General features: G+C 41.3%; 1 protein-coding gene across 3 annotated transcripts in view; it reads left to right on the top strand.

Annotated features, from left to right (window-relative positions):
• LOC128615860 (RNA binding protein fox-1 homolog 3-like) overlaps nt 1-15,108 on the top strand; it is a 217,352-nt gene that overhangs the window by 25,685 nt on the left and 176,559 nt on the right. For all 3 annotated transcript variants that reach the window (XM_053638224.1, XM_053638225.1, XM_053638223.1), the window contains exon 2: nt 10,602-10,699. In XM_053638224.1, coding sequence (XP_053494199.1) covers nt 10,678-10,699 — 22 coding nt within the window. In that variant the 5' untranslated portion in view covers nt 10,602-10,677. The remainder of the gene's footprint in view (nt 1-10,601; nt 10,700-15,108) is intronic.

Below are 15,108 nucleotides of genomic sequence, written 5' to 3'. Positions count from 1 at the left end.
GCGAGTGAGAGAGAGAGAGAGAGAGAGAGAGAGAGAGTGAGATAGAAAAACTTGAAGGTGCTTGTTGCAGCCCGGAGTACAGTGCTAAAGTGTTCAGCCCATTCTGTAGAGCAGAAGCACAGCATCGCTCCATTATTCTCCAATTACCTGCATTAGAAGCCCCAGTCCCTCAAGAGTTGAGGATTGTGGGTAATTTCATCAGGGGAAACATATCAGGAAATAAACACTGCTTTTGGGAACTGGAATACACAAGGATATGGATCAGTTGGTGGCTACAGTGTGTGTGTTTGGGAGGTGGGGGTCGGGTTGGAGGGGGGTGATTCGATTCCACCTTAATGCTTAATGGTTCATTTACTATTTTTCACAAAAATGAAAGTCAGCATGCGGTTTAGTTTGTCATCAAACACCACTGGCAGGAAAATAATAGAGAGAGAGAGAGAGAGAGAGAGAGAGAGAGAGAGAGAGAGAGAGAGAGAGAGAATGTGAACAGATGTGGGCCTTTAACACAGGAATATATTATTGTCTTTTATTGTCTATTGCCTAACAGTGGAATATATTATTGTCTTTATGAAAGAGCTCTCTCTCTCTCTCTCTCTCTCTCTCTCTCTCTCTCTCAGTTCAGCATACTTTTAGTACCATCACTGGGTCTCGTTTATCAAGCTGGATATGAACAGATTTATTCGCAAATCGTTAGTAAGAGCGTTTGCACAAGAAATTTGGCATTCATAAAAATCCCATAAATTTGGAAAAGCGTTCATATCCTACTTGTGCTCCTGAGCGTGTGCAAGTTTACACATAAGAAGAGCAACTGATGTAAACCTTGACTTCATCGACTTCAGATCATATAATCTGCCTAGATTACAGCACTTTTATATTTGGACGACACTGTGGAGTTTAAACTGTTTATTTCTAACATGTTTACAGCCTTTAGCAGACCCCTTTATCCAGAGCGACTTATATAAGAGCTTTGGAGTCTCTATCAGAAACACGTACTCGTGTTAGTTAACTTGAAAATTATTCTTTAATATTATTGGCATTAGATAAAAAATACTGTAAAGAAAGTGAGCCAACACAATCCCATAAATTAAATCCAGTAGAAAATATTTGTTCGGTTTGGCTTACGCAAACATTTAATCGCCAAATCATTAGAAATTCAATATGAAAAATAACAAGAACAGATAAAGCCATAAGTGTTACGTCTGACTGTTACATAGCGCTGACACTGGAGACTCCTTCTATAAATATTACATAAACTTCTCCTTACAGAAAACTTCACCAAATCAACAATCACACATGTTTGTTTAAACTGTTCATGTGGAGCATTCACCATACAAGCCCCTTTGAACGACCTGTTACTATAGAAACAATAACTCATTACAACCAGCACATTAATATAAACCTGTGATTTGCTGGTTCTTGTATTCTCTCTTCTCAGTGCTTCTCAAAGTTGAGCTCTGTTCTAGTCAATCTGCCTCTGTCTGTGATCATCTTTTTTTCTGGCTTCTACCACTACTTCTCTTTCGACCCGAATACACGATCAATTATTATAAATTTGATTCGACGTGAGTTATGTGGTTGGATTTTGTTACATTTGACTTTAATGAAATTGTAAGAAAAGCTATGAGCGCTAACCGTACCCCCTCACCCTAATGAAGTTGTAAATGTGAGACTATCTGCTCTATCTGTCTTTCTTGAGAAGGTAAGATGTTCTCTGGTTGAACGTTTCACTACAATCCAGACACCCATGATGGAACGGCTGAGTAACGATGGGGTGTGTAAATCCTTTAGGGTTTGAGTTAGATTGTGAAATGCAGTCCGATCTCACACACACACACACACACACACACACACACAGAAAGAGAGACAGAGAGAGAGAGAGAGAGAGAGAGAGAGAGAGAGAGAGAGAGAGAGTGTTGTACTGGGCCGAGTGTGTGATAGGGTTTGCATTGATCTCTCTGCGGTCATCTCTCCTCCACGCTGAGATGCACCATTCCTCTTTTCCTCCTCTGCTCTGTTTCTCTCCTCCACACATCACCCCCCCCCTCTCTCTTATCCTCTCTCCGTCACTCTTCATCCAACTGAAGAACAGGAGGAAGACAAGATGAACTTTTCCTACTATCACACAGCTACGGCTCCTGTAGCACTGACCAGGCCACACAAATCCACTGAATAATGAGAGAGAGCAAGAGGGCAGAAAAAGAGAGCGAGAGAGAATGAGGGAGTGCTGGAAGAGAGAAATAATTGGGGTCAAAGGCCACATAGTCACTAAATTCTCCCTCTTTGCTCACTCTTTTCAGTTTTCTTTTCTTCTCTTGCCAAATAATCACATCATGCAACCTGCATGCACCAGATAAATAGTGGGATGGGATGTGTCCATTCTCTGTTGTTTGTATCATGCCTGTGAGGGCTAACCTGGGTCCAGGTGCACTCATCTGACTCCCGACATCTTATTATCCAAAAATTCCACATTATGGCCCAACATCATAATCATAGCACGTTCACCTCACACCTCTAGAGTTGCGGGTTTGATTCCTGCCACAGCCCTGTGAGTTTGCATACGGGGGTTTCCTCCAGGGTACTCCGGTTTTCTCCCCCAGTCCAAAGACATGCATGGCAGGCTGATTGGCATTTCCAAAGTGTCCATAGTGTATGAATGGGAGTGTGAGTATGCTGTGCACTGCGATGGATTGGCACCCTGTCCAGGGTGTACCCCGCCTTGTGCCCTATTCTCCCTGGGATAGGCTCCAGGCTCCCCATGACCTAGTAGGATAAGCGGTATAGAAGATGGATGGATGGATGGCCCAACATCATAGCAGCATTCAAAGACACAGATACAGTGTTAAACACTTAATGTACTGGTCCTGCTTGGGCTGATCTGGATGCAGATTGTTTTGGGGTTTCTTTATTTATTTATATGTTTACTCTGTCCATGTTGAAACCTATACTGTGTTTGATTTGTATGTCTACATTGTTTGGATGTTCTTGTTCTGCTTTGTCATTTGGATGGGTCAAGGAACTTATTTTGCTTATAAATCATGTTGGGCTGTTCTGGTTCTAAGTAGGCTTTTTGGGGTCTGGTCAGGCTATATGTCCAATATGTATATAATGAGGGTATACTGCATTGGTTTTTAAAAAGGATAAATCAACACAAAGACCAGAGAGCTGTCTATGGGAGAAAAGCAAGCCATTTTGAAGCTGAGGAAAGAGGGAAAATCAAAAGTAATAAAAATGAAAGAAACCACTGTTGTACTAACAACCACACATGGAACAGGTCAGCTGAGGAAAACTACAGCAGTTGATGACAGAAGCGCTGTGAGAGCTGTGAATGAAAACCCCAAAACACCAGTCAGTGACATTACCAACAAAAAAGAGTAGCAATATTGAGGCCATACCACAAGATCCAAACCACTCATCAGCAGTAAGAATCAGAAGGCCAGATTGAAATACAGAAATACAGAGACGAGCCACAAAAGATCCAAGAACCAAGATGAACTTCTACCAAAGTGACGGAAAGCCCAAAGGGTGGAGAAAGAAAGGATTTGCTCATGATACAAAACATACAATCTCTGTGAAACATGGTGGAGGTAGTGTCATGGCTCAGGCTTGCATGGCTGCTTCTGGAACATTCTCGCTAATCTTTATTGATGATGGAACTCATGATGATAGCAGCAGAATGAATACAGATTTACAGAATTACAGAGAAATGCATCCAATCTAATTGGGAGGAACTTTATCTTGCAGCAACACAATGATCCAAAACACTCAATAAAGGGCTTCATCAGGAGGAAAAAGTGGAAGGTTTTAGAATGGCTAAGTCAATCACCAAACTTTAACCCAATTGAGCAGCATTTCACCTCCTGAAGAGGAGACTGAAGGGATATATATATATATATATATATATATATATATATATATATATATATATATATATTCAGCAATACCACTGCTCCACTGATTCCCTTCGCTATAAGCACTAATGCAGTAATGTGCTTTTACTGCTTCATCAGTGTCTCTCAGAGGGTAAATATGTCAGAGAAGACTCTGATTTAGACTGTGCTGCAAATGGAGCTCTAAACAGAAGCTCATACTGATAAATGTCTGACATTATTCTACAGAGCCACAGCGCTGTAAAATATGATTGGGTTAATGTCATTTAGAATTAAACCGTTAACCTGGACAGTCATGACATTTAATAGCGCTATGGATTAGAAAGGGGAAAAAAGCATTGCTCATCGCTCAAGTTTGCAGTTCACTGCTGGAGAAAAAAAAACGGTACTTTATGGGTTTGAGAGCTTTGTGGCTATGATAAACTAGTTTTGTTGAACATCTTTCAATATCCTAGTGACCTACTAAAACAGACATAAAATATTATACACATTGTTATTGTAATCCAGTGAAAGGGCAGTCATTGGGCAGAATTTGCTAACAAGATAATGACTGAAGACAGCCACTCTCAGAGGTGTCCTATTTTACCCAAAGTTATAGCAAAGTCCTGGTTTCTGTGCTGTTTGGAGACACAGTGCACATTTTCACAGGGAGGCTATTAATGCTTTGTAGTCTGAGCTGTACTAGGTTTTCTGGGCATCACTGAAAACGTCTTTTGCTAATTTGCATCGTGATCGTGTAGTGTCTGCACTAATCCATTTACATTATTCAGCATCTGTGGCTTTGATTCCAATAACAGTATTGATTTCTGTGGAGCAGAAATGGCTGAAGCAGAAGTGTTGAGAGGATGATAGTGTGGGCTTGTGGGCGTGTGGAAAATGAATAAAAGAAGCAGTTATTCTACATGTTTGTGATATTCATTAGTGGTGTATTATGGTAGTGAAGTCTACAGCTAGCCCACCATCTTTACAACCTAATCTATATTTATAACCCCTTCTACCTTTACTTATTCGGCAATTTTTTTTTTTTCATTGTTGTGAAGACTTTGACTGTCTTTCTTTCTTTCCTTCTTTCTATTTGTTTCTCATTTTGTCATAATTTTATTGCATTTTTTTCTTTTTTCTTTCTCTCTCTGTCTCAGAATCCATTCTTCTTTCTTTCATTTGTTCTTTCTATCTTTATTTCTTTCTTTCTCTCCTCCTTGTTATTTCTTTCTTCCTTTCTTCAGACCGCTCCCTCCTGTTAGGCAACACACATTATGCCCCCACTCTCTCATCCCTTCTGCCATCCTTTCATCCTTTCTTCATTTCTCTTCTTCCTGAATTGCCCTTGAGCTCTTGCATAGGCATTGCATAAATGAAACTGATTATAATAATGATAATTAATGAGGGTTTTTACAGCAGGAATCTAGGAAGCCTGCTAGATAGTGTACACAGATCGTGTTTCGAGCTGATCACAGCTACATTTTCTCCTCCTGACCGGTTTGATCTGTGATCCACGGCTGTAGGTTCGATCTTGTGTTACTACATTACCACAGCATGAATGTCGAGTTTATTCAGAAGCAGTGAACCAGGCACTCTGCCGACACCCGCTTCTTTTTTTTCTTCTTTTTTTTTGTTCGTCCCATTAAAGTGGAACCGTTCCTAATTATGTTTCACTTTCCTACTTGTCTGGTCTTAATGAAGACGAAAAGCTCTGCTACCCTGTTTCCACTTAATTAGGCCCTATTTACCGGAGGTGTGAGTGAAGAAAAGGAGTTAATACTCTCTCTTTCTTTTCCTTTTTCATCCTCCCCTTCATGGTTCTCACTCTGATTCACAATCGTAATGACTCTCCTCCCTCACTTATCACACACACACGCACACGCACACTGTGGCGTTTGATTCATTAACACGTCTGAGTGGAGCGCGCCGGTGTGTGAGCGTGGGCCCAATCGATGTGGCTCGGCCCCCGAATCTGTTCTTTATCATCTTAATATGATTCTCATTGACGAAAAGGTTTCTCAAAATGCCATGCAGGCCGCACTTTTACATATTTCCCCCTTTATGGCACACGACTTACATCCATATCTCACACACACACACACACACAGAGAGAAGAATGAATGAGTGAAAAAAATAAACTGAAAGAGCGAAAATAAGAAAGAATGATGGAGATAAAGAAGAAAATCCCCCACCAACCACCTTCTTTCTTTCTTTCTTTCTTTCTCTTTTATGCTCTTACTCACTATCTTCTGTGTATTCACCATTATCTTCCTTTCATTCTCTCTCTCTCTCTCTCTCTCTCTCTCTCTCTCTCTACTAGGTTAACTTTTGCTCGACATCAGCTACATTTAAGGATCGAAGTATGAGCAGTAGAGCAGTAGTGTCTGTGAGTGTGTGTATGGTAAACGGCTATTAAAAGGTTAATCAGCTTCTGACAGAGGAGAGACAAAGAGATTAACCATGCTTTGGATTCTGATGAAAGTTCAGCAAATAAACTACTTTATCATGTCTGTGATTTGGTCTCAGGCATGAGAAAGCTCTATAGATCATCTCCACCACCATGTTCATCATGATAACATACTCTCACAACTTATATTGGTTTTCCAACCACAGGGTTGCAGAGTATAAATAACAAGCAAGGAAACCTGTTATCATTCTTTTCAATGTACATTTAAAAGCAGGAATTCCACCAAGATGAAAACAATTCTACCACTACTATATATATATATATATATATATATATATATATATATATATATATATATATATATAAAGTGTATATGTATGTATGTATATATGTCAAACGTCCTCTGTCCAGCCCCACGAAGGATGAGGGACAATGAAACTTTAAAGTTCTTAAGAACATCTGGTCTGGGGGTCCGGGACCCCCTACTGAACGGATTACACTTGTCAGGAGCCGCGCACTAAAGAGGGGATCTGGCATGTAAATAGCGGATAAGAACTAAGACTACAGTTCCCAGCAGCTACTGCACCACATGGTATCATCACATGACCACCTGCACCTGAATCTCATTGATGTTAATGAGCACTGTGTGCATATATATATATATATATATATATATATATATATATATATATATATATATATATATATATATATATAAAACCACAGTTTGCACTGCACTTTTGTCTTGCGTTATTTTGGTTAATCCTCCTGTATCACATCATTCTAGTCCTGGTTTTTTTGTAAGTCTTGTTTTGTCTTTAGTTTGTATCTCATTACAGTGTTGGAACTTACATTCTGCATCTCCATCCGTCCTTACCACTGTGACGTGACAGTTAAGATTAGGGGTGGGGTTACTGTTCATATAATTTCTTATTATTCCATATAAAGTTCAATAAAAAGTGTAAATAATGACAGCTAACACATATACTTTACAGCTGCACATTACACACCTACTTTAAACATACATTACAGCACCTCATTACACAATGTTTATGTATGCTTTACAGCAACACATTGCCCATCTACTTTACACATACATTACTGCAGCACACTACACCTCTACATTTCACATACTTCACAGCACCACACTACACACCTACTTTACACATATTTTACAGCAGCACAGTAAACATCTAATTTAAACATAATGAACAATACCACATTAAACATCTATTTTACACGTACTTTACAGCACCCCACTACACATTTTTATGTATACTTTACAGCAACACATACCCCACCTACTTTACAGCTGCAGACATTACACCTCTACCTTACACATACTTTACAGCTGGACACATTACACATCTACTTTACATATAGTTTACAAAACCTTACTACACATCTGCTTTACACATACTTTACAACAACTCACTAAAAATCTACTTGACACATATTTCATAGTGGTAAATTACACCTCTATTTTACACATACGTTACAGCAGAGCACATTACACATCTACTTTACAGCACTGCACTACATATCTACTTTATAAATCTACGTTACACATTTTACAGCAGCACATTTATTTTAGACATACTTCACAGCACCGCACTACATATCTATTTTATTGAACGTGTGTATGTATGTTTTTGTATGACCAACCACTTATGCCGTACTTTAATCACTGGAGAATTTTAATAGCTTGTCTGCGTAATGAAATATGGCCACGCACTACCTGGTGCAAACACTGCAATAAATCTTACACTCTTGCACTGACATGCTGCCTAATGCACATGAATCACAGCACTGAGTCCTGAGAAATGACAGCTATTACACTAATGAATGGCCTGATTAATACAGAACATTAAAGAAAGGGCTGTGGACAAGAGGTATCTGAGGCATGAGTTTCCCAAAGCTATGCCACATGGTTTCTACACACACACACACACACACAAACACACACACAGTTTTAACTGTATTGAGCTAGAATTTGCTTGTGCACATTCACGTTTCATGCAAGAAACTCAAGTCTCAATAAACTTCATATCAATACCTACTTTAAATAAAATTCAACGTTAAAATACAACACTGGGAGTTCTACATATCTACAGCAACATGTTACAACAAATTACCCATACTGTATTCTATACATATGTTTCACAGCAGCATGCTATTCGACTATTTTACACATATCTTACTGAAGCATATTATGCATCTACTTTACACATAATTTACAGCAGCACGATGCAAATTGACCGATATACTAGCGTAGTAGCGTATTTCATATTTCACAAGTGAACTATACAAGAGAACATTGCACATCGAATGTTCACATATGTTGCAGCAGCACAACACACTTTACAGCTACTTTTACAGTAGCTTGTTATAGATATAAATAAATACTTTACACTGGCAGTACAGATCTACTTTACACGTACTTTACATCACTATGCACATTTATTTATTTCTACACCGCGGACATTATACCTCCATGCCAGCAAAGGTCACCACTCTCTGAATACTAACCACTTATTCTTCACCATGCACCATGTCCTGTTTACAGACTATATAAAACCAGTCCAAAGTCTCACTCATGGTGAAGTCTTCCTAAGTGCTGTGGTTGTGTGAGTTCTAAGCCTTGGATCTCATGATTGTCTCTGGCACCCTTGCTGTGTTCTATGGTTTCTCTTTGGATTTGCGATTTATCTGAGCTCTTCATGAATTTCTGTGTTTAACCACTGCCTGTTTAGTCTCATTTTCATTTGTTTGTTGGATTTTGATAATAAACCCCCAACCCCCCAGCAGATGGACTCACACATATCTTCTTGTAAGGAGTCCTGTTCTCCTTACATAGAGTAACTGATGACAGTCTTCACCATGGCAACATCATCAAAACAGTAAATAACCTTCCAACCCTAGGGTTGTGTCGTGGACCCCAGTATAAGAAGTGTCTTTATGGGATAGCACAGCTGCATTTTATGGCAGCGCTGTACACATGTGGATCCTTTTGTTTCTTTCACATGCTTTAATTTTTAGTGTCTCAACAATTAGTGTGTCTCCAGTCAGTCTGAGAGAAGCAGCAGTTTTTAATTACTTTTGATGAATGACTAATTGCTTACGCCGTGATCCCCGATGCTCCCAGTACACACTTCATTACAGCTGCTGTATGTCCACAGGGATGGAATCAATACACACACACACACACACACACACACACACACACACACACACATACACACACAGGTTTACAGTCTGGGTGTGTGCCAGAAAGTATAAATGTTCATAAACATAGCTTAGCAGACACACACACACACAGGTGCATTGAAATCTGGGTTCTAGGCCAGAATTATATAAATATAACATGTTTGGGTCTGTGCCAGACTATATGTATATATCTAAATACAATTATATGAATTAGAAGTACACATACAGATGGTTGTGTCTGAGAGTGGGACAGAAGGGCGTGTCCTTGAGTGTGACAGACTGGCGTGTGCTCGAGTTGGACAGATATGACTACGTCTTCGAACACGACATTTAGGGCTTATATGTAATTAAACTCACACCCTTCAAATAATTCTGTGTACCTACATTACATTGTGCTTAGGTTAAGTAGGTTAATATTTTCTCAGATGCCCTGGATGGAATGCTTGTCCATCACAGGACTGCTAATTAAAATACTTTTATGAAATCTAATAGGCACCTTAGCAGGATGGTGTGCCAGTGTTCACACAATGATTTAAGCTAAACTTTACACTTCATTACAGACTATTAATGTGCTAATCACAATTACCCAACTCCCTACAGTCTCATTTTTATTTCATGGCTCCGTATATTTATAGCAGTATGACAATCAGTTTTTCCTACATCTTGATCTTGTTTGATGATAAGCAAGAAAACAAAGCGGACATTTTACAGTGTGTAAAGGTTTCTATATGCTACTTTACGTTGGGTCATGTCTCATTTGCATGCCATTTTCATAATGTTAAATTGTATTGCATTGGTGGGCCCTGCACACGTTGATTCTACCTCCTGCCAATTTATATCACTGCAAACGAATGACTGTGTGTGTGTGTGTGTGTGTGTGTGCATGACAGGCCTGTGGTAGTATGTGTATACCTATATGTGTGTATTCATTTTTAGAATAGAGGAGCTTATCTTGTCTGAAGGACATTTTAATAATTTTTGCTCTCTCTCTCTCTCTCTCTTACCCCCCACCCCTGTGTGTGTGTGTGTGTGTGTGTGTGTGTGTGTGTGTGTGTGTGTGTGTGTATGTGTGTGTGTGTGTGTGTGTGTGTGTGTGTGTGTGTGTGTGTTTATTATAGGACCAAGAGCAGAGAGTGTATGCGTGAGTGTGTGTGGAAACAGTGAGTGACTCTTCACTGGACTGGCGTGCTGTACATGGAGACTCCCATCTGGCCAGGTCAGTCACTTTGTGTGTGTGTGTGTGTGTGTGTGTGTGTGTGTGTGTGTGTGTGTGTGTGTGTGAAAGAGAGAGAGAGAGAGAGAGCGTGAGCGATAGAGAGAGCAAAAAGACACCAAAAGAGGGAACGACACCAAAAAGATTCTTGAGGCAGACAGACAAAAGGACAGCTAGACAGTTGATTGATGCTTTTATACAGAAGAATGTGTGTGTGTGTGTGTCTGTGTGTGTGTGTGTGTGTGTGTGTGTGTGTGTCTGTCTGTCTGTGTGAGCGAAGTTAATGTTGCATGTTTTCGTTAAGATTGATGGATCTCTGCAGTTGCGCATTAAGGAGAGGAATATGCTTGCTCCCCAAAGACCATCTTTCTTACCGTCTGTCTCTTTTTACTAACTTACACACACACACACACACACACACACACACACACACACACACAAGACAATCTATGACTACTACTACACACACATCAGGGTTATGCAGAACAGCTACTACTACTACTACTGTTACACACACCGTGGTAATGCAGACAATCTACAACTACTGCACAGATCAGGGTTATGCCGATGATCTACTACTACACACATTGGGTTTATATGGATGATCTACTACAGACAACATGGTAATGAAGAGGATCTACTACTCACATCAGCCTCATGCAGATGATCTACTAAATACATATCAGGCTTATGCAGATGATGTGCTTCACACACATCAGGGTTATGCAGATGATCTATTAAACACATCTCTGCGTTACGCAAATGATCTACTATGCTAACCTCATGATAATGAGAAGGATCTATTATTTCACAGATTACGTTTATGCAGATGATCCACTGCTACACAAACCAGGGTTATACAGGTAATCTGGATATAGATAATCTGGATATAGATAATCTGGATAGTAGATCATGCAGCCAATGTGCTATTACACATATCAGGGTTATGCAGATGATCAACACACACTTTGTTATGTTGATAATGTGAACTTATTCTAGGTCTTTAGATTTGAGCTTTAATCCGTATAATTTGGTCGTGTACCTGTTAATTTGTTCTCTGATACAAGAAATCTGTGGAGTAAAAGCCAAAACAGTGAATCAGGATAACAGCAATCCTTAAGCTATTTTATTACACTTAGTTTCTTTTAGCGTGTTATAACTGTACAGTAAAGAAAGCCTAGTCTGAACAGAACACAGTCAACTGCAGAAAATTTTGTGTCATTGGATCTGTATTGTGTTTTGCATCTGAGGGGTAAAATTCGATTATATTTAATGTCTCTCGGCTCTTTGAAGAAGTAACATGGAACCCTATTTATTCTTCTAAAAACTGACTGAGTGGCATCTATCACGTGCCGATGCAGTGGTAGAACGTATAGGCCCGTCTCCAACAAATGAAATAAAAAAGCACATAGCTTAAAAATGTACACTACAGAATTTGGGGAAACATGTGGATGTGATGGGGGCTATGGCCTTTAGCCCTGTTTTCTATGGTGCATTTGATATTTTTTGTTTTATTATAGCAGATGTAATAATACACGGTTGACCATTTCAAGATGTGCTGACCTCTTTGAGGCTGTTATTCTTTTCAAAGCATATCTCTTTTTTGTGGTGTTTTTCCTTGTGCTCATTCAAAAGAGGCCTTACTTTGCACACACACACACACACACACACACACACACACGCAAACACTCACTCACATGTAGACACATAGACCCTGATTCTTTCTCTGCAGTGGAGGAAAGGGAAAAGGAGAGAGAGACAGAGAGAGACAGGGAGAGAGAGAGAGAGAGAGAGAGATAGTGCTGACGGAGGCATTTGCTGTGAAACGCCCATTACAGAGACCATAAATCCTGCTGTGGCTCTCCAGGGCTGCCTATGTCAGCAATCAGAGAGAGAGAGAGAGAGAGAAAGAGAGAGAGAGAGAGAGGCCAGAATGCATATAATGTTATGAATTTTGGGGCACAACATCAATAGAACTCTTTCTACAAAGACCTTCTGTGTGTAAACAAAACCAAGCTCATTTCCACGTTTCAAGAAAAAAATAACAAATTTCCATAACTCAAAGAAAAGTTGCATTTTCTCAGATTCAACTGGTACAACTGTCCGACCATGACGCCCTGCGCCGCACAACACTTATAACTAACCAGAGGTGAGAAAAGAAATGAAGCTGACAAGTTTAAGTGGTTCCATCCATCCATTTTCGGTACTGCTGATCCTACACAGGGTCGCAGGCAGCCTGGAGCCTCTTCCAGGGAACTTGGGGAACAAGGCAGGGGACACCCTGGACAGTGTGCCAACCCATTGCAGGGCACAATCGTACACACACACAGATACACACATTCATTCACACACTATGGACAATTTGGAAATGCAAACAGCCTGCAACGCTTGTCTTTAGACTGGGGGAGGAAACTGGAGTACCCAGAGGAAACCCCAAAACACAGGGAGAACATGCAAACTCCTCACACACGGGGCAGAGGTGGGACTCAAAAACCCAGCCCTGGAGGTGCGAGGAAAACATGCTAACCACTAAGCCACTGTGACCCCCTTAAGTGGATCATGAATGAAATATATAGTTTTCTTTGGCCACTCACCAATTTAATAAACAGTGTTTCTGTGCAATTCATTTGTATGTTGTTATTATTATTATTATTTATTATTATTTTTATGACATGCCTCTTTAACGTTGCATGGAAGTTGGGGACAGTGCCCAAGGAATGGCAGAACGGTGTGGTGGTTCCCCTGTTCAAAAAGGGGGACCAGAGAGTGTGTGCCAACTATAGGGGTATCACACTTCTCAGCCTCCCTGGTAAAGTGTACTCCAGGGTGCTGGAACGGAGGGTTCGGCCAATAGTCGAACCTCGGATTGAAGAGTAACAATGCGGATTCCGTCCTGGTCATGGAACAACAGAGCAGCTCTTTACTCTCGCAAGGATCTTGGAGGGGGCCTGGGAGTATGCCCATCCGGTCTACATGTGTTTTGTGGATTTGGAGAAGGCATATGACCGGGTCCCCAGGGGTTTACTGTGGGAGGTGCTGAGGGAGTATGGGGTGAGGGGTTCCCTTCTTAGGGCTATCCAATCACTGTACTCCCAAAGCGAGAGCTGTGTCTGGATGCTCGGCAAAAAGTTGGACTCGTTCCAGGTGGGGGTTGGTCTCCACCAGGGCTGCGCTTTGTCACCAATCCTGTTTGTGATATTCATAGACAGGATATCGAGGCATAGTCATGGTGGGGAGCGGTTGCGGTTTGGTGACCTGATGATCTCATCGCTGCTTTTTGCAGATGATGTGGTCCTGATGGCGTCATCAGTCCATGATCTCCAGCACTCACTGGATCGGATTGCAGCTGAGTGTAAAGTGGCTGGGATGAGGATTAGCACTTCTAAATCTGAGGCCATGGTTCTCAGCAGGAAACCGATGGAGTGCCTACTCCGGGTGGGGAATGAGCACTTAACCCAAGTGAAGGAGTTCAAGTACCTCAGGGTCTTGTTCACGAATGAGGGGACATGCGAGCGGGAGATTGGCCAGAGAATCAGAGCAGCGGGAGCGGTATTGTAATCGCTTTACTGCACCACTGTGATGAAAAGAGAGCTGAGCCGGAAGGCAAAGCTCTCGATCTACCGGGCAATCTTCGTTCCTACCCTCACCTATGGTCATAAAGGCTGGGTAGTGACTGAAAGAACTAGATCGCGGGTACAAGCAGACGAAATGGGTTTTCTCAGGAGGGTGGCTGGCCTCTCCCTTAGAGATAGGGTGAGAAGCTCGGTTATCCGAGAGGAACTCAGAGTTGAGCTGCTGCTCCTTTGCATTGAAAGGAGCCAGTTGAGGTGGTCCGGGCACCTGGTAAGGATGCCCCCTGGGCACCTCCCTAGGTAGGTGTTCCAGGCATATCCATCTGGGAGGAGACCTCGGGGAAGACCCAGGACCAGGTGGAGAGATTATATCGCCACACTGGCCTGGGAACGCCTCTGGATCCCCCAGTCAGAGCTGGTTAATGTGGCTCGGGAAAGGGAAGTTTGGAGTCCCCTGCTGGAGCTGCTGCCCCCGCGACCCAATAACGGATAAGCGGTTGAGGATGGATATTATTATTATTATTGTTGTTAATTAAAAAATCGAGAATACATACAAGTTTGTATTGAGACCAGTCAAAAGGTGGATGAGGAATCATGAGAAAACTGCATGTGAGGCGGGCATACACCCTGGAGGAGGTACCGGTCCATCTCAGGGCATCACCCACGTTCATTTACACCTAGGGGTAATATAACTTAGCCAATTCATCTACCAGAAACCCACAGGGACAAGGGGAGAGCATGCGAAACTCCAATCAGACAGGATCAAGCTGAGGAACCTGGCACTGAGAGGTCCGCACTGTACGTGCTGAGCCACTATGCCTCCTAGAAGACACTACATGT

The sequence above is a fragment of the Ictalurus furcatus genome, chromosome 12, assembly GCF_023375685.1.
Source record: "Ictalurus furcatus strain D&B chromosome 12, Billie_1.0, whole genome shotgun sequence".
NCBI classification, from domain to species: domain Eukaryota; kingdom Metazoa; phylum Chordata; class Actinopteri; order Siluriformes; family Ictaluridae; genus Ictalurus; species Ictalurus furcatus.
Note: the sequence above shows the minus strand (reverse complement) of the source record. Positions and strands in the feature narration are given on the sequence as shown.